A 17,496-nucleotide genomic window follows, 5' to 3' on the forward strand; every position below is an offset into this window, starting at 1 on the left:
TGCTTATCTATAAACTTTTGTTTTCCATTTGTTGAAATATTGATTTAATTGTTGATTTTGTTGATCTCATCACTATTGGGGAATTTTTTCAAATTGCCGACTATATGCAAATTGAAAAATTCTGAGAAGTACATCTAATAAAAGTGAATAACCCCACAGATCACAATTATTTTGATTGTTCATTAATTTCTGCATTTTCATTAAAATTTATATAGATTTTAACATCTTAAGGTTTCTAAAATTAGAGTTCATATAATGCACATCAACTGAATACTTTATATAAATTTTCAATCTTTTTGTTCATTGGTTTTTTCAGGTTGTATTTCAGAAATAAATTTTTAAAACTGCAATGAAAAAAAAATTGTTTAGTACGATATGTCATTTTTTTTTCGTACTTTACGAATCCTAATAAATTCTTTGTTTGAATCATGTTCAAACCACCCTTTTTTACAACAATTTTAATATAAAATAAAATTGTATTTGACCAGTTTGCATTCTTATAAGTCTATAGAAAACCTATCCATAAACTGTCAATTGGAAGTAAGTAAAGTATATCAAAATACAGTCAGTTTGAAAAAAATCAACAAAAAAAAGGTTAAGTTTTAATCAGCGTGTGTAATTTTATTTTAAAACAAGTTTTTGTTCCACCTGAAAAAGATAATAAACAAGCCTGTTGGGGAACTTAATAAGTTTTTTTTTATAATTTATATAGTACAAGAGCCACAAAATGCACAACTTTATTTAGAAATTTATATATACTTAATCTTTATCATGCTCGTTTCAATGTTTGAGTGGGTCATACCCTCTTGTCCATTGCATATATTTCCACATTTACTGCTTGTAGCGGTGGTCAAGTGCATCACCAAATTGATGTGGCGGTGTTGGAGCAAGATCAACTGTCAAGATAACATAAACTTGCGAAGTTGTCCTTTTCCCTGATCCTTCCACTCGGAATTTGAACGTGCAACAAGGCATATCTCATTCGATTACGTCTTCCTTCACTTCCATTTTTGAAGCTCAGATCTATCTGACGGCTTCATCTAAAAGGGGAAAGAAGGGTGAGACAAAAGAGTAACTTTTTGGAATCTTCTATTTTTTATGCTTTCGTGTTTCTAGGAGTAAGATGGGGTGCTCGTATCTGATTTGAAAATTTTTGAGATTTCGGAATTGAAAAGTTTGGGGTATTTTGCTAGGAAGAAAATGTTCTTTAAGGTTTGACTGTCTTTTTTAAAAATTAATCTTCACTAACCCGTTCATTTATGAACTTGTTCGTTCACTTAAAATTTATCTTCTGAGCCAGCTTTTTTCTACGGAAACCTTACGAGACAAATTAGCATTTTGACATTTTTATTCTCAAGTTCGCACACAAATTAAATTCTGTCCAATTGCAAATTCAAATCATTATACGCACGTCTACCAAAAAATGTCACTTTTTGATAGATTTCTCCATTTTTAGAATAGCACTGCCTCCAATGCGCACCAAGCAATTTTCTACAAACTTTGCAGCTCTAATTAATTCGAAAATAGTTTTGTTGAAAAAAGTTATTCTGATTTTTTGCAAAACAAATTTTGAGTTACCCCATAGTTTTAGAAAAAAAATTTCTGAAAATATTGGAGCATGTTGTAAAAAAAGTATTTTTTCAAAAATATGTTAATTTGACATTTCCAAACTTTTCTTGAAAGTCGTTATAATCATCATTTTCAAAAGTTCATTTCTAAATTTTAGATTTTCAGATTACTGATCTCATCATGCTATAATGCCATTCGGTGTCACAATGGGAAACCGTAAAAATTTGGTGCATCGAATTTTAACACCCCGTTTGCTCAGAAGAAATGAGGAACGGTATAGAGAAACCGAAGCTCTTGTGAAAAAATTCAAGAAAAAGGAAGAAAAAGAAAAGGTTGGTTGGCTTTTTCTTTTTTCTTTTGCATAAATTAAGATCAAATAATAATTGCCAAATTTCAAATCGCAATAAAAAAGATGAGAAATTTTTTAGTAACACTCATCAAAAATGGACTCACGAGATGTCGGCCGCTTTACATTTTCCCACAATTTTTCAAAATTAAGGTTCACTTTTTTGATAGTCTTTCTTGTTTTTATATTCGTTCAAAAATTTCAAAAAATTTCAGAAAAACTTAAGAGGGACATCTTAATGGCCTGCACAGTAGATCTATTTTTATAACTTATTACTCAAAATAATGAAGAACAAACATTATTGAAAGGCACCTTTGTTTCAAACTGTTCACATCATAATTTACACATAAGTTTGTATTTGTGTATTTTTTTTTGTGGGCTTTTCTGTAAAAGTATGAATTAGAACAAATGTAAAAACTGATTGTCATTCCAAATGTTTGAATAGTTTGTAAAATGCTATTGTTTTTTGATCAGTTAAACGCCCACCGTCAAAAAAAAATGAAGTGTGAAAATAAAAAAGTTAAGAGCAAATAAAAACACACGAAGATCCTAAAATAAAGTGAGTGAGAAAAAAACATTTTTGAAAAGTGTTTCCCGGAGGAACTGAAAACTGAGTGATGAGTAGAAAAAGTCAGCAATAAAAATAAATAGTAAATTACATCATTCAAACTATTTTTGTATATAAACATGAAGCGTAGAACACGGAATCAAATTATTACAATTGTAGTTTTGTTATACAAACCATTAATGAACACAGAAAAAACGTATGAATAAAACATTTTGAGTTCTCCGACTTCAAAATTTCTCAGACTTGAAGCATGTTTGACTGTTTTTTTTGTAATTCAATATTGCTGCTCGGATATACATACTGCTTCAAATGTATTACTTCAAAGGTAGATAGTCAATACAATTGTTTTTGAAAAATTAAAAAAAAATATTGGGAATAAAACTACAATAACATTTTTAATTAAACTTTAGCTGAGACTACTTCGACTTATTTTCCATTCTTCATTCTCCCAATTTTAAAACCCAAAAAAATGGCTCAGATGAGATTTTCCTTTTGCACAAACCTCGTCATTCAAAAAAGAGCGCATAGTTGCAAGAGAGCCCCCTCTTCTCCCTCCATCTCCAAAAACGTAAACGAGTCCCTGGTGAGCCACAATTCTAGTAGACCTTTCGACGCCTTTCGACTACCTAAAAGGGCTCGCGAGCCAAGGCCCGGCACATTTATCCATGTCATTTTCGGAAAGCACCACTGGGTGGTGTGGTGGTGGTGAAGCTGGTGGTGCTTCTGAAGATTCATCTCCAACTCATTCACACATTTTTGCACTTTGAGCTTCTGTTTTTTGGTTTTGAAGAATTTTCCCAAATTGTACGTTCATGTAATTCGAAGAAATGCTCGACTGTGCAACAATTAAAAAACGATTTACAAAGTCACCGTATTCTATATTCACCTTGTCTTCGGTATGTTGATATTCTCACTTTAATTGTTATTAAAATGTTATTAAAAGCTCACTCATTTTAGAAAGAATATACCATAGCAAATATAATTTTCTGGCACAATGTACTACATCAATTTTTAAAATTATATACTAATAGTAACTTTTTTGCATTTGAAGGCAAACCCAATCAAATCTGGTACGTACCCACGAGACAATAAAAATCTGAAGGAGCATAGTCAGTATCATTGATTATTATCATTAGTTCGAGTTTAAAACATTGATCTGAGATTATCTATGATCATTAGTCGATGCTGATAACGCCTTGTTGGATTGATGTATTTCACTCTCACTTGAAGGCGTGGGGTCATCGATGGCTCAGTGTGTGATCGCTAGTAATCGGGAGGTCAACTCTAGCAAAGTTCAAGTCCCACCTCAACCCCCGAAATTTACCTAGCAGTAAATGGGACGTGGTGCAATTCACGGGGCAGTTCAGTGGATTCCATCACATCCACTGACCGAAATTTCCACAGTAACTTCCAGCTCTTTGGAATAGAGCATAAAAAATAAAATTTTTTCGTGATTACAATTTTCACTGGATTTGGGAACTTTAAGCGATAAGAACTGTCGATTTAGAAATTATTTTTCGGTAACGTTTGTGCAGCTATCATGTGTGAGTATAAAAAAAATAGCCAATTCAATTTTTCGGAATATATTGCCACCTTTAAAGATTCATGTATTTTTTGAAATAAACCGAGATTTATGCGTTCAAAGTAAGTTTGTTTTTAACTTTTTGCTGAACTGTTACAAAACAATATGGCACTTAGCTTCGCAACAAAACGACTTACAATGAAAATAATACTGTGAAGCTGCCAAAAATAATTTTTTTATGTGTTAATGGAATTATTTGAAATATATTTCTTGTGCATTCCCAATGCGTTTTCAAAAATGTATCAACAAATGCAATTCTAAAAATGTTAAAAATGTACTTTGGTTCTAGGAATAATATTCACCTTTTGTTTATAATTGACTACAAAACGGCTGAACTCTGACCTTTTATATCATTTTTGTTTTGCCACAAACTATGACCCACTAAAAGTCAGTGGTACTCTTTGCCTAAATCCTTTTCTAAGAAAATTGATAGATTTAGCGGGAAGGCGTCGACAGACTCACTCACTTCGTTTCAAGCTCCGCCTACCCATCATTTGACACCAGCGGGCCTCTCTTCCTCTTGTGTTTTTTTATGAGAAAGTGAACTGCAGAGAAACGGAACTATTTTAGTATTTTGTTTTATTATTTTATTTTTCTGTTAGAATTTTACCAACTCCCACAAGTATTCCGCTGCCAACACGAAAACTAACGCGAAAACGATGCTCTAAATGGTATTAAGCGTGAACCCCGCGTGTGCTCCGCCAAACTACGAGCAATCGAAAACTGCAACAGAACTTCAAATACCTGTTCCGGTCCGACGGAAAAGTTCTATTTTGGCAGATGTTTCACGAACGTTCGCTAAAATGTCTCGGGTATGTTTTTATTGCACAAAACATGACCTGTAGTGATAAGAAAAAGGGCACTTATGTAGTAGTCTAATTCCAACATTTTTTAAACCACAAATAAAATCTTATTATCGTCTTTTTCAATAATTTTAGACTTAGAAATTGAGGTTTTCTAGAACTAAAAAAGCAGCCGAATACCGCGTTTTGAATAAATTACCATTTTCAATATAAACAAATGAATGTTTAATTTTTGGGGTACGTCAACTACATAAGTACCAGGAAATGATTTAAAGAAAATTGCAAGATAATGTCATACAGTCTAAAAATATGTATTTTCTGCTAAAGTCGAAACTGTAACGGTTTTTTACAGATTGAAGATGAAATTTGAATTGGTTTTTGAAATCATTTTTTAAGTATTTTAATTTATCTAAAATATCTGCAATTTTTAAAAATATTTTCAAAATTCAAATAATTAAGCTTTAAGTATGCCAGAAATACATTGATACAGTTATAGGTACCATTGTCGAGCGGCAATTCAAATTTTCTCTGTAAAAATGTTTAAAAGTTGAATACTTCATTTCACATTTTTACAATTTTAAAGATGTTCCGAACAAAAATTGGAAGGAATTGAAAAAAAATTTCAAATTGTGTGATTCGCTGTCCCTTGGGAGATATTTTTCAAAAACTTTGCCCTATCTTTCATCAAGTTCAAAAATGTGAAACGTTTTGGACTTTTTTTCCATTTTAGAAAGCCGAAGTTTTTGAAAAGATGGGGTGAAAAAATAATGGCAAGGAAGTATATTGATATTTTAAAAAAATCAAAAATGATGCTTTTTCAGGATGTTGGTAAATCATTTGAAGATGATTCTCCGTGTAAGGAAGAGGCCCCCAAAACCCAAATCCAACATTCCGTTCGAGATTTTTGCGAACAAACTACGTTTCATGGTGTTAACATGGTAAGTTGATTACTTCTTTTCTAGATGTGGAATTTTGGAGTTGTTTTAATGGTATTTTTAAGATATTCACCACTTCCTTATATTGGGTTCGGTTTCTATGGGTGGTCGTCAGTTTAGTGTGCATCTGCTTATGCATGTACTCATTCTCACATGTCAAGGATAAATACGATAGGAAGGAGAAAATTGTTAATGTGGAGGTAATTAGAATTATTTTTTGTTATTCATGCTTTCTAAAAAATAATTCCAAATTGAGAAGAAAAAATTTCAATCTAAACATTGACTTCAAAAAAGACTCGCCAAACAAAAAAACTTCCAAAAAAAGACACTAAATAATTTCCCGTTTTGTGAGATAGAAAATTGGCTGAAAATTTGATATTTAAAGTTTTTAAAAACAATTCTGTTGGAGCAACCACATTTACAGTTTTTTTTGTTCAAAAATTTTTAACACATGGAACAATTAATTTATATATTCATTTTTGCAAAAGTTTTGCAAAGCAACTTTTTTCAGCTTGTGTTCGAATCTGCTCCATTTCCAGCAATAACAGTGTGCAATTTGAACCCGTTCAAAAATCACTTGGCACGAAGTGTTCCGGAAATATCTGAAACGGTGAGTGCCAATTTGCTCTTTGTGCACTTTGGTAAATAACCAAACATCTATTTTTTTTCAAATGAAACCAACTGACCCAAGGTGGCTGAAGGTAAGAATGGACAAATGAATAAGAAATGAGTAGAAAAGGTATGTAATACGGGCTGTCCTTAAGAATTATTGCGTCAGAATTTTTTAGTGACAGGTCAAACTGATGCAAAATTAAAATTTACTATTTTTTGCAAGAGCTACTGTGTAGATAATAATTTTGAATTTTAAAAAGTGTGCCCATATGAGAATATATAAAAGTTTTGGAACACTTGATAGCATTTGCTAATAAATATTAAAACTTTGAAATTTCCGTGTTTATTTCATTAGTTGTAAACTCATAATTTTTGAGCAAGCGTATAAACTAGTCCATCGACTGTTTCGGTATGTTCAGTCGAATTTCAGCATTAGAAAAAATATAAAAATCAGTTGATTTGAATTCAATTATTGAGTTTACAAGAGAGCAATTTTCAACCTCCATAACTTTTCAGCTGGACGCATTCCACCAGGCAGTTGTCTATAGTAATGACGCGACAATGGACGAGTTAAGCGGTCGTGGAAGACGGAGCTTAAATGATGGCCGTAAGCTTTTCATTCCTGTGGTCTTTTTTCGTTATTTTTTGTCAGTTAAAATAAGGTCAATGAGGTTGACAAATTGTTGCGACAGTGGCTTTTTGCAGAGGATTAACGGGGTTTGACACGGGGGACGCAAAAATAGATGAAATAAACTGTTAGTGAGGGCCGAGACCAATGATTGAATAATGACGAAGTAGTAAACTAAAAAATGAAATAAGATTAGGCAAAATTATATTTCTCATTGCAACTGATAATTTTCAGCTTCCTTCAAATATTTGCAATATGAACCTGTTTACTCGGATTGCTCGTGTGTTCCGGGACGACAGGAGTGCATAGGTAAGAAAAATAAAGTTTATGATGTATAATTAAGTTGCCATTTTTGAAAATTACAATTTTTAAAACGTACTTGTCAGTATATCCCTACTTGCAGCTCAAACTTCTGCACCCCGAACACTGGAAAACGCATGCATTTGCAATTATGATCGGCATGACGGAAGTGCATGGCCATGCTACAGTGCTCAGTATGTTTTTAAACTTAATTAAGTATACCAAAAAAAAATTAAACATGTGCACTGACCAAAAAATAGAACTTGTGCACTGACAAAAAACATGTGCATTGACAAAAAAACATGTGCACTGACCAAAAAAATGGAACATATGCACTGACAAAAAAAGCAAGCACTGACCAAAAAACTAAAAAATGTGCACTGGCCAAAAAAACATGTGCACTGACCAAAAAAAAAAGCACTGACCAAAGAATATCACTTGTGCACTGACAAAAAAACATGTGCACTGACCAAAAAACATGTGCACTGACCAAAAAATAAATGCACTGACCTAAAAAATAATACGTCTGAAAATGTTTTAAACCACTATTTTCTGAAAAAATACAAGTTTTTAGTGTTTGTAAGTAAATTTTGAGTCCGCTAACTACAAAATTAACCAGTTTAAAGGAGTTTCAAAATTTTGAATTTTTACAATAAATTGCCCAATTTAGCCACTTTTTAATGGTTTTTAATGGGTTAAAACTAGATTTTCTAAATTTTGCATATATGAATTACCCGTTTTTAACAAATTTAGATTATTTTTTATTTGTTCCCAATTTTTTTTTTCAGCCATCTGTTGTGTTATTAAATTTTTCTCTGTTTCTCGATAGTTCATTACTAATTGGAGAAGAACACAAAAATCAAATTTTCTTTGTGTCGCCTAATGTGTTGTGAATTTGATAAAAGAGTGTCAAAGATGACAAACATTTGTACAACTTAATTATAGAACATGGGAAAAGTCAATTTGTCCGGAATGCAATGATATTGGGTTTTGCAATGTGCCGAATACAACGGGGTCCGGAAATATTCCTTGCTATTGCCAACTGGTGGGTACTTGAGTTTGATTAGAAAGGCACACAATTTTGAAGCGTCGCAAATTTTTACATTTCAGGAAATGGGATACTGTGTATTCCAGCCAGAATCTCGCGTAAGAAGAATTTGGGAATTTCAAGGGAATAAAATTCCCGAAAAGGGTAGTCCACTGCGCAAAGAATATATGGAGCAACTAACACAACTCGGATATGGCAACATGACTGATCAAGTAGCTATTACAACGCAGGCTAAGGAAAAGTGGGTTTTTTAAACATTCGAAATTGTAAACTCAAGGATTTGTTGTCGACATAAAATTACTTAATATTGATTTAAATTAACCATTTTTAAAGAATGATTCTCAAAATGTCTGGCCTTCATCCACAACGTAGAGCTGCTCTTGGCTATGGTAAATCGGAGTTGATTAAAATGTGTTCGTTCAATGGGCAGCAGTGCAATATAGACACGGAGTTCAAGTAAGAAATTCAATTAAAACTTGGTTGCGTAAAAAATTATTCAGACTTCACATTGATCCGTCATTTGGAAACTGTTACACATTCAATGCAAATCCGGAAAAGAAGTTGGCCAGCAGTAGAGCGGGGCCTAGTTACGGTTCGTTTTGACAGTTTTTCATTGATTCGTGTTAAATATTCTCTTTACAAATATAGCTTATAGCTTGGGTTAAAATTAATTTTTCAGTATTGTTTATTAACAGGTTAATGAAATTCACTATTCGTTTATCATATATATGTAATTCGAATTATTATGACGCTTTACTTTGTAGTTTGTATTAAAAAATAATATATTGAAAATGTGGTTGTATCGAAAAAATATAAATATTTTGTTGTTAATGATCAAATCGGTGCATTTTTCAGGTCTTCGGTTGATGATGTTTGTGAATTCTTCGGATTATCTACCGACAACCGAAGCAACAGGAGTACGCATTGCAATTCATGGAAAAGAGGAATGCCCTTTTCCTGATACCTTCGGGTATTCTGCACCAACAGGCGTCATCTCGTCTTTTGGTATTTCACTAAGAAATATTAACCGTCTCCCTCAACCATATGGAAACTGCTTGCAAAAGGATAATCCACAATCGAGAAGTATTTACAAAGGTTATAAGTATGAGCCAGAAGTAAGTTGCTTTAGTGATTCACTTGATATGTTACATTATATGATACACTTGAAGGGGTGCTTTCGTTCTTGCTACCAATATCGAATAATTGCAAAGTGTGGTTGTGCGGACCCTAGATATCCGAAACCCTGGAAAAGAAGTGCTTGGTGTGACAGCACTAATACCACAACCTGTAAGTTTTTAAGATTTTTAATGTCATTTTAAATAATATTTCATGAGAATAAACTCGTGTAATGAAAGAAATGATAGTCGGAACAAGTTAAAAGATTAAGTGATACGAGACAATTGAATTGATTCCGTGTAAAACACTTGTAGTTGAGTGAATAGGATAAAGCTATTCGACATTTAGTGGGAATTTCTTGCCTGATAATTGCTCCTAACGTAGTTTAGAAGTTGAAAACGCTTAGCTTAAAGTGGAACAAAGCGGACCAAATTTTACATCGGCTTAGCCAAAGTTCCGTGTTTGACCCACCTCGTGTTAAAAGATTGTTTAACTCACAATATCAATTTTTACAGTAAACTGCCTCACGACAGAAGGTGCCAAATTGTCAACAAAAGAAAATCAGAAGCACTGCAAATGTATTCAGCCATGCCAGCAAGATCAATACACAACAACGTATTCAGCAGCAAAGTGGCCGAGCGGAAGTATACAAACATCGTGTGACAATCATTCAAAAGATTGCAATTCTTATTTAAGGTTTGCACTGTTTTAAACTCTATGTAAAAACCTGATAATAATCATGTCTCGGCAAATATCAGAAAACATTTTTTTAAAGAATTTTTGGATATAACATGTAACTTGAAAAATGGTTTTGTTTCTAAAATACATTTATTCTCAAATAAATTAGTTGACAGTTAATGACAAAAAATCGATTTTCAGAGAACACGCCGCAATGATTGAAATTTATTATGAACAAATGAGCTATGAGATATTGAGAGAATCTGAGTCGTATTCTTGGTTCAACTTGATGGCCGATATGGGTGGCCAAGCTGGCTTGTTTTTAGGTGATTTTAAACAATTTGAGTAACTCGCAATTCAAAAAGTGAATTTTTCAGGCGCAAGCATTATGAGCGTGATTGAGTTTTTATTCTTCGCTGTCCGAACTCTTGGAATTGCATGTAAGCCAAGAAGATGGAGGCAGAAAACGGAATTATTACGAGCTGAAGAATTGAATGATGCGGAAAAAGGAGTATCCACAAATAATAATTGATTTTTGATCTCTGTGGAATTCAAATGTGAATAAACAGGTTTTTTTCAAACAGTCTACTCGGGCTCATAAAAAATCCACAAGAAGATACATTTTATTTTGATCAACTTTGACCGTAAAAAGTTGATATTCAAGAGAAAACATGGAAAGGTTGCTGTTGAATACACATAATGTTGAAGAGAAGATTTGTGTGGCCGGATTTCGAACTGGGATTCCAAATTTTGCTAAACGAAAATTATACAAACAAAGTAATTGAAGAATACAGGAAAATGAGAATGAGCTAAAAAACACAAAAACAGATAGAATGAAACGCACAGCTCCGTTGCTTAGTTTAGTTGAAAGTTTGTCAAGTGGAGAACTCTGTAAAATTTATTTTCAGTCCCGTTATCCACTTTCACGTCAAATCAGTAGTGCCATGAATCCTTCCGACCAACGTCATAAAGATTGATGATGTACCAACTATGCTAGTTAGTAGTTATTACACCAACATAGTTGATACATTCAATTTCTACGTTACAACATCTTGACAGGTTTTCCCTCGAGAATGGCCTGTGAGCCTGTAGAGAGAAGTGAACCTGTAGAGTACACAGACAACATAACTGCCCAGGAAAAAAAGGAAAAAACTATCAAGATGTTTTCGCCACATTTGAATGATTAATTATTAAAAAACCACGAATTCATGAGAATGCCTATTTTCTGAAAAAAAAAAGCGGCAACGAGATATCATTCAAAAATGTAAGATTTAGGTGCCTTCGCTACGAGATATTCGCGCGCCAGAACGGTATGCATTCTCATGATCAGGTGGTTTTTTAATAAGTGTTAATGATTCAGTAACAAATGAGTGAATAAGTAAAATATTTTTTTTAGTTCCTATTCAGTATCAGGGCCGGGGTTTACTCCGAAACAGCTATGCCTATGTTATTCTTGTAACATCGTTTTCAGGACTAAAAGTCTGGTTTGTATGCAAGTTTACCATTCTTCACATTAGTTCAACTCACTCTTTCTTGTCAACTTTCTTATTGTATTTTGATTTCTTGCCAATGCCCGAACAGCAGCCGTAACCGGGGTTTTTGAGAGTTCTAAAACATGATGTGCATTATAAAAAATACTTCCGTTGTCAACTTACGAAGCTTTGTGTGGGCTTTGTGAAGAATCTGCGCACGAGACTATAATGATTGAAGGTCTGAAATTTTAATGACAATGGCGGTTGAACTCAGAACTTAAATTGAATTTCATGAATGTCAAAAATAATAATTTGTTTTCAATTAATATTTATTGTAAACTCACGGAGTATATTGTTCCAATTTTTCCCATGGATTGTTTTTGTTGAATTGCATTTTTTGATCAATCTCAATGGGGACAGAAGGGTTGGAACTACTGGAGTATCATAATATTCGTAAGAAATTTCATTTTAAAAAAACTTACCCGCTTGAACTTTCAAAGGAACTTTCAGTTTCTGGATGTTCCTCATTTTCTATTGCAGCATGATCTAGAGACTGTCCAATATTTTCTTGCATGACATTCAAATGTATTTCTTGATGAAAGTCATTGATGTCACGGAGTAGATTTCTCTCGGCGAGGATTCGGATCGTTTCCTGCACAATTGTACTGATTGGTGCCTCCAATTGTGAAACTTTGCCGCTGACAACTCCAGTTTCTGTCGAAGGTGGCAATGGGTGATTCAGTGATACATCTATTGATTTGTTATTTGTTTCATCGTGAAGATTAGTAACGCTAAGAAGAATTGGTTCATCGTTGTTCGAAAAGTTTTCAGCAGTAGCGGTATCATGTTCAGCAAGTATTGTATTTTCAACTTCAGTAACTGATTTTGCAGCAGAAACTATAACGTCGGGCTCTGAGCGTTTAGAAGATTGTTCCGGTACAGTACAAAAAATATTGAATTCAGCAGGCCCTGTCTCATTCGGGCTCTCATTCTCGGCGACATCTGCGATCAAGCATTGCGATGATTTCATTTTCTCCGATTGGTTCCTTGTTTGACAATTTGTGAGCGTTGAATTATATTTTCCATAAGCGTCACCTTCATTCTTTTTAGTTTGTGGTTGAATTAAAGATTCTTCGGCATCTTCGTAAGCCGAGTTGAACGAGTCAGTAGATTGTATTGAGAGGGAGGGAGCAAGTACCATAGGAATTTCAACAACATTCGAAAGTTGTTGAGCGTTGCATCCATCAATATCTGAACGAGAGATGAATTTAAAAACAGAAAAAAATTGTATCGGACTCTTGTTACCTTTTGTTTTCAGAACACAAACTGTTTCATTTCCATGAGATATGACAATTTTAAGCTCAGTCTTGTTAGGAGACAGCGGTAATTCGGAAACGACACCTGATGAGGAGGATGAAGATGATGCATTATTGTTTGGCAAATGCTGTCTGGATACTTGATTTGAACGGTTTTGGTTATGGCCATGTTGGTTTTTCCTGTCGTTTCTCCGGAAATTGCTAGTCTAAATAACTCAATTCAAAAATGAAATAAATCAATATTGATACCTTGGAGTTACGGTTGTTTCCTCGGCAATTATGTTTTCTGTATTGAGAAGTAATGTCCGGTGGGAATAAAAACGGAGTCAAATGCTGTAAAGATGATTAAGATTTTCATGAAATTTTTTTTTTTGACACTAGTTAAAATTTAAATAAAATTATATTTCACTTAGGTAGTTTTGTTACGATCTCAAGGAGAGATGAACAATGAACGTATTGATTATTTTTTTACGGAAAGGGCAAAATTACATTTGAAACAGAGGTGGCGGCAATTGTCGTTTGGCAATCGAATTTTCGCCAATTTCGGCAGTTTTGGCAATTGCCGCAATTGCCGATTGCCGAAAATGTTGAAAACCGGCAATTGTCGGAATTACCGATTGCCGGAAGCCAGAATTGCCGGGAACATAAATTTAATACGTTTTGTAAATTTTTGAGTCTAAACATGCATTTAAAAGAAGATGTTTTCTTTTCAAGCTTAAAATGTTTAAATCCTGAAAGTTTTGGCCGTTATCTATTAGAAAATGACTAACCAAATACTAACAAGGTGATTTTTTTTTTCATTTTTTGAGTTATAATTATGTTTGAAAATTGCCGAAAATGTCCGGCAATCAGCAATTTCGGCAATTTTCGGAATCCCCGATTGCCGAAATATTTGAAAACCGACAATCGCCAAAATTGCCAAAATATTTGAAAACTGACAATTGCCAAAATTGCCGATTGCAGGAAAATTCCGATTTTTTTTAAGTGAGCATCAGCTTTCGAGTTTTCTGAGTCAACCTTTTATATTTTTCATTCCGACCTATTTTTTTTATTACAATAACTTCCAAAATCACTACTTTTTTACTGAACGTATTCAATTTAATTGTAAAACATTAAACTTCTTTCTTACATCCAAATAATTCAGGTCCTTCAGGTTCGGCGAGCTTTGAGCATTTGGAGTCCTTGGTTGGTACTGATAAGGAGGAGATACACAACACAACTTGTTCATTTGGTATTGATTACATGGCTGAATAAATTTTCCGTCCATGGTCTGATTATGGTAGGTTTAAAAAATGTGGAATGCCACGTAATTGTTCTCAATTGAAATTCTGATTTTTACCTGACTTTGTAAAGCATATTGCTCGGAATTGTAGTATTTTTGATGTGGCAGTTGTGCTGGGTGATTTTGGTTTGCATATTGGTAGCTTGTAAAATTCTGTAACATTTTAATTTCGAAATGTGTCAATAAAAGTCCGAACCTGAACATTCCAATTATTGGGTGGTTGAGATGGGTATGGGGCTGATGAAAATGTAGAATAATCCTGAATTCAAACATGAAACAACATTTAAATTTATAATTATCTGGTTTAAATTACCTGCACCACGGGAGCACCTTGAAAATACACTAAAGGATTTTGAGTTTCCGGAATCCACGAACTTTGGGGATACATCGGTTGCGAGAAAAACGCCGGGTTCGCTGGAGGGAATGTGTAGTATGTAGTCATCTGTGGAGCAAAACGTTCATACTTGGCAGGAAGCTGGAAATCCACTCAAAATATTATAAATTAAAAATTTTTAAATTTTTGGGTGAGGATGAACCAATGATATTCTGTATCTCCATGTGAGCACAGCAAAATACTCTTTCATTTTCATTGCACGCATTTTCATTAAGTCCCTTAATTTTTTTTTTTGCATAACTTGAAAATCGAGCATTAATCAACAAAAGCAACTGGTGTTATTCATGTTTTAGTGTGAGTGGAGATTTTGAAAAAAAAACACCGGCCAGTGCTCGTGCCGGTGCGGTACGAGGAAGAACATCTGTCACAAAATTAAGGACAGTGGTAAACATTCATCCCCACTAAACTGGCAAAAACAAAAAATGCTCGCAAGACCATGTCTCATATTTTTTCCATTTACTTTAAAACAAGCACAGTTTATATCTCTCAAAAGATTGAAAAAAAACATACCCGCGTTTCTGGACTTTTAATCGTTGACTGTGGATCTCCTTTGAATTCTTCATTTAAACCGTATTGTGGGGTCTGAGTTGGGTTCACAAAGCTTATTCTGTTAGAATTGGCTTCCATCGTTTGAGATTTAAATATGATCAATCTGAGATATATTTTTATGGCCCACCAGTGAATAAAAGGATATATGAAAAAAAAATAGAAGAATTGTAACATAGCACATACTTTAGTGACTAAATCTAGGTACACACTGTTAAAAATTTTCAAACATTATATTAGCATTCTATCAGTTTTGCACACTTCTGCATGTGTTCGAGGCTATCTAAATTATTCACAGCTTTTTTCAGACTTTTATAAAATTTCGTGTGATTAAAATTTTGCCAAGACTTGAGTCTCTACGTAAAATGTCAGTTTTGTAAATGAGAACAAGCTTTTGTATCGCATTGTTTCGTCGCTTTTTTTATACTAAAGTTCAAAATTTAGCTCACGCGTTGCCTATAATAAATTGACGCCTTTCCAAAGAATAGCAAAAAATAAAATCGAGAGAACGGAAAGGAGGAGACATCAAGATCCACAACTGAAAAAAAATGAGCATAAGACATTTGACTGTAGAAAAGAGAGCACAGAGAAGCTATGGCGCAGACAGAAAAGAGGCGGAGTTTTGAAAGATCATATGTAAGCGCATACATTTCCGAAAAGAGGGCTAACGAATATTCTTGTTCAACAACAAACCTTAAAAGCATTCATTTGCCATATGGTACAATTTTGAAATAGCTTTATGGCAACAAAGCAAAAGTCAAAAAAAAAGAGATTAAAGATGTATTTGATGAGATAGAACTGTTCAACTTTTTTTCAAGTATTAAGCTAAACGTGCAGCGGATTTATTTTTTTAAATTACTCATTTCAAGCTTCACGGGCTGCCCATAATATAAACTATTATAAAATCAATTTTTGAACAAGTTTACCTGTTATATATATTAGATGTAGATCAAAATCGTGAAACATTCTGAGATGTAATGAAATTTAATTTTTCACGAGAAACCAGATTCTAACATTTTGATACATTCAAAATGTTATCCAAAATCTCCAAGATGACAGGATAATTTATACATCACAAGGATTTGAACTAGAATTTTAGAATTCAGACTTTTGCAAATTTCTAAAATTGCTTCTTTGAAGTTACAAAACAGTTCCGTTTTCCTCAGGTTGCCAGTTTTTCAAAAACAAAAATATTGCAAAATTTACTGCAATTCAAAAAAAAATAGTACGTCGAGTGAAAAACTTTACATTGTTAAAATTACAGTGCATAAGAAAATATGACAGTTTGGTAATATAAACAGGCATGGCACACAATAAATTGTGCGGATAATTCAATTTAAAATTTTTGTAAGAATAGGGGCATTTTAAAACGGAAGTCGGTGATTTTTAACTCAATTAAAAATCTATATAAAGAATTGTAAAACAATTGACGCAAATTCAAAGTGTTGTAACCTTAAAACAATCAGAAGCATAATTAGTTTTGGTAATATGCAGCAAAACTGAACAAGCATACACTCAATTATGCATCATTTGAACTTTAGGATTTTGCAACTAGAAAAGAATAAAGTAAGATGATGTATTTTGAAACAAAAATACAAACTTCTAGCTCGAAGTTTAAAAATACCTTTGATTGAATGTTAGTGTGGAAATTTTTTGAAACAAAGTTAGGCACTTTGATACAAAACTACAAGAGAAAATTGAAGTTTCAATAAAATTTGTTAATTCCATTTTATACATTGAAATGTTATGTCGTCTTGATGGTGACTAGAAGAAAAGCCAACAGAGACATGTCGGAAGTTAATGGTTTTAGGGAAAACAAAACAATGTCAATTTGTGAAAACGTTCCGCGTACATCTTTTGTTGGGAAAAAACTTCACAAAAAAACAAATGCTGTCTATTATGAGAATTTGAATTTTTAAAATTAAAAATCCAGAGGTCTCTTTCTTTCTAATTGTCTAGTAATTGTAAATAGAAAGACGTCAAAACCAGAGAAAGTCAACATGAGTTTTATGTGAGTGATAATATTGGCATTTTGTTGTACTCTCCTTCTCAGTTTGAACATATTCCCACGATACAATAAATGGCTTTTGTCGTTCGATTCATAGTCAGAATCAAGAAAAGTGCAAATTTATGTGCATCAGTGACTCCAAAATTAGTATCAATTGAATGAACGGATTTTGTTGGTCACTTGCAAATAATAGGGGTTAGCAGGTACATTTCTGGTTATCATCATGTTTTTTAATACCTTTCAATATCATATATATATATATATTATCCTAAAGACCTCTCCAACTCAAACAG

General features: G+C 33.2%; 2 protein-coding genes and 1 non-coding gene across 6 annotated transcripts; 1 reads left to right on the forward strand and 2 right to left on the reverse strand.

Annotated features, from left to right (window-relative positions):
* Positions 1–1,757: 1,757 nt before the first annotated feature.
* On the forward strand, positions 1,758–10,759 carry del-1 (the record flags this gene model as incomplete). Of its 3 annotated transcripts, none has more annotated exons than NM_001368544.2 (16): positions 1,758–1,901; positions 5,690–5,806; positions 5,869–6,003; positions 6,315–6,413; positions 6,932–7,022; positions 7,278–7,352; positions 7,447–7,537; positions 8,289–8,388; positions 8,454–8,632; positions 8,725–8,847; positions 8,892–8,983; positions 9,247–9,506; positions 9,561–9,678; positions 10,023–10,203; positions 10,387–10,511; positions 10,563–10,757. In NM_001368544.2, 16 exons carry the CDS (start codon positions 1,758–1,760, stop codon positions 10,715–10,717), a joined length of 2,085 nt encoding a protein of 694 aa, NP_001355359.1. In that variant the 3' UTR covers positions 10,718–10,757. The 3 variants fall into 3 exon arrangements, with proteins under 3 accessions (NP_001355359.1, NP_001355470.1, NP_001355471.1); NM_001368545.4 differs by lacking the exon at positions 1,758–1,901 and adding an exon at positions 3,166–3,379 and having other exon boundaries at positions 10,563–10,758; NM_001368546.2 differs by lacking the exon at positions 1,758–1,901 and adding an exon at positions 4,785–4,877 and having other exon boundaries at positions 10,563–10,759.
* On the reverse strand, positions 3,047–3,181 carry E02H4.9. Its single transcript, NR_072521.1, has one exon. It is a non-coding gene; the product is annotated as an Unclassified non-coding RNA E02H4.9 (non-coding RNA).
* Positions 10,760–10,798: 39 nt separating the features above from the next.
* Positions 10,799–15,303, reverse strand: E02H4.2 (MIF4G domain-containing protein; the record flags this gene model as incomplete). 2 transcript variants are annotated; one of them, NM_001368548.3, is made up of 12 exons in its annotated part: positions 10,799–11,074; positions 11,713–11,793; positions 11,841–11,897; positions 12,002–12,091; positions 12,140–12,908; positions 12,963–13,179; positions 13,223–13,306; positions 14,103–14,219; positions 14,313–14,408; positions 14,452–14,514; positions 14,569–14,730; positions 15,160–15,303. In NM_001368548.3, the coding sequence occupies 12 exons, from the start codon at positions 15,274–15,276 to the stop codon at positions 11,041–11,043; spliced, it is 1,887 nt and encodes a 628-aa protein (NP_001355472.1). The 2 variants fall into 2 exon arrangements, with proteins under 2 accessions (NP_001355472.1, NP_001355473.1); NM_001368547.1 differs by lacking the exon at positions 12,002–12,091 and having other exon boundaries at positions 11,041–11,074; positions 15,160–15,276.
* Positions 15,304–17,496: the final 2,193 nt, after the last annotated feature.

Source organism: Caenorhabditis elegans, chromosome X (assembly GCF_000002985.6).
Source record: "Caenorhabditis elegans chromosome X".
In the NCBI taxonomy this organism is placed as follows: domain Eukaryota; kingdom Metazoa; phylum Nematoda; class Chromadorea; order Rhabditida; family Rhabditidae; genus Caenorhabditis; species Caenorhabditis elegans.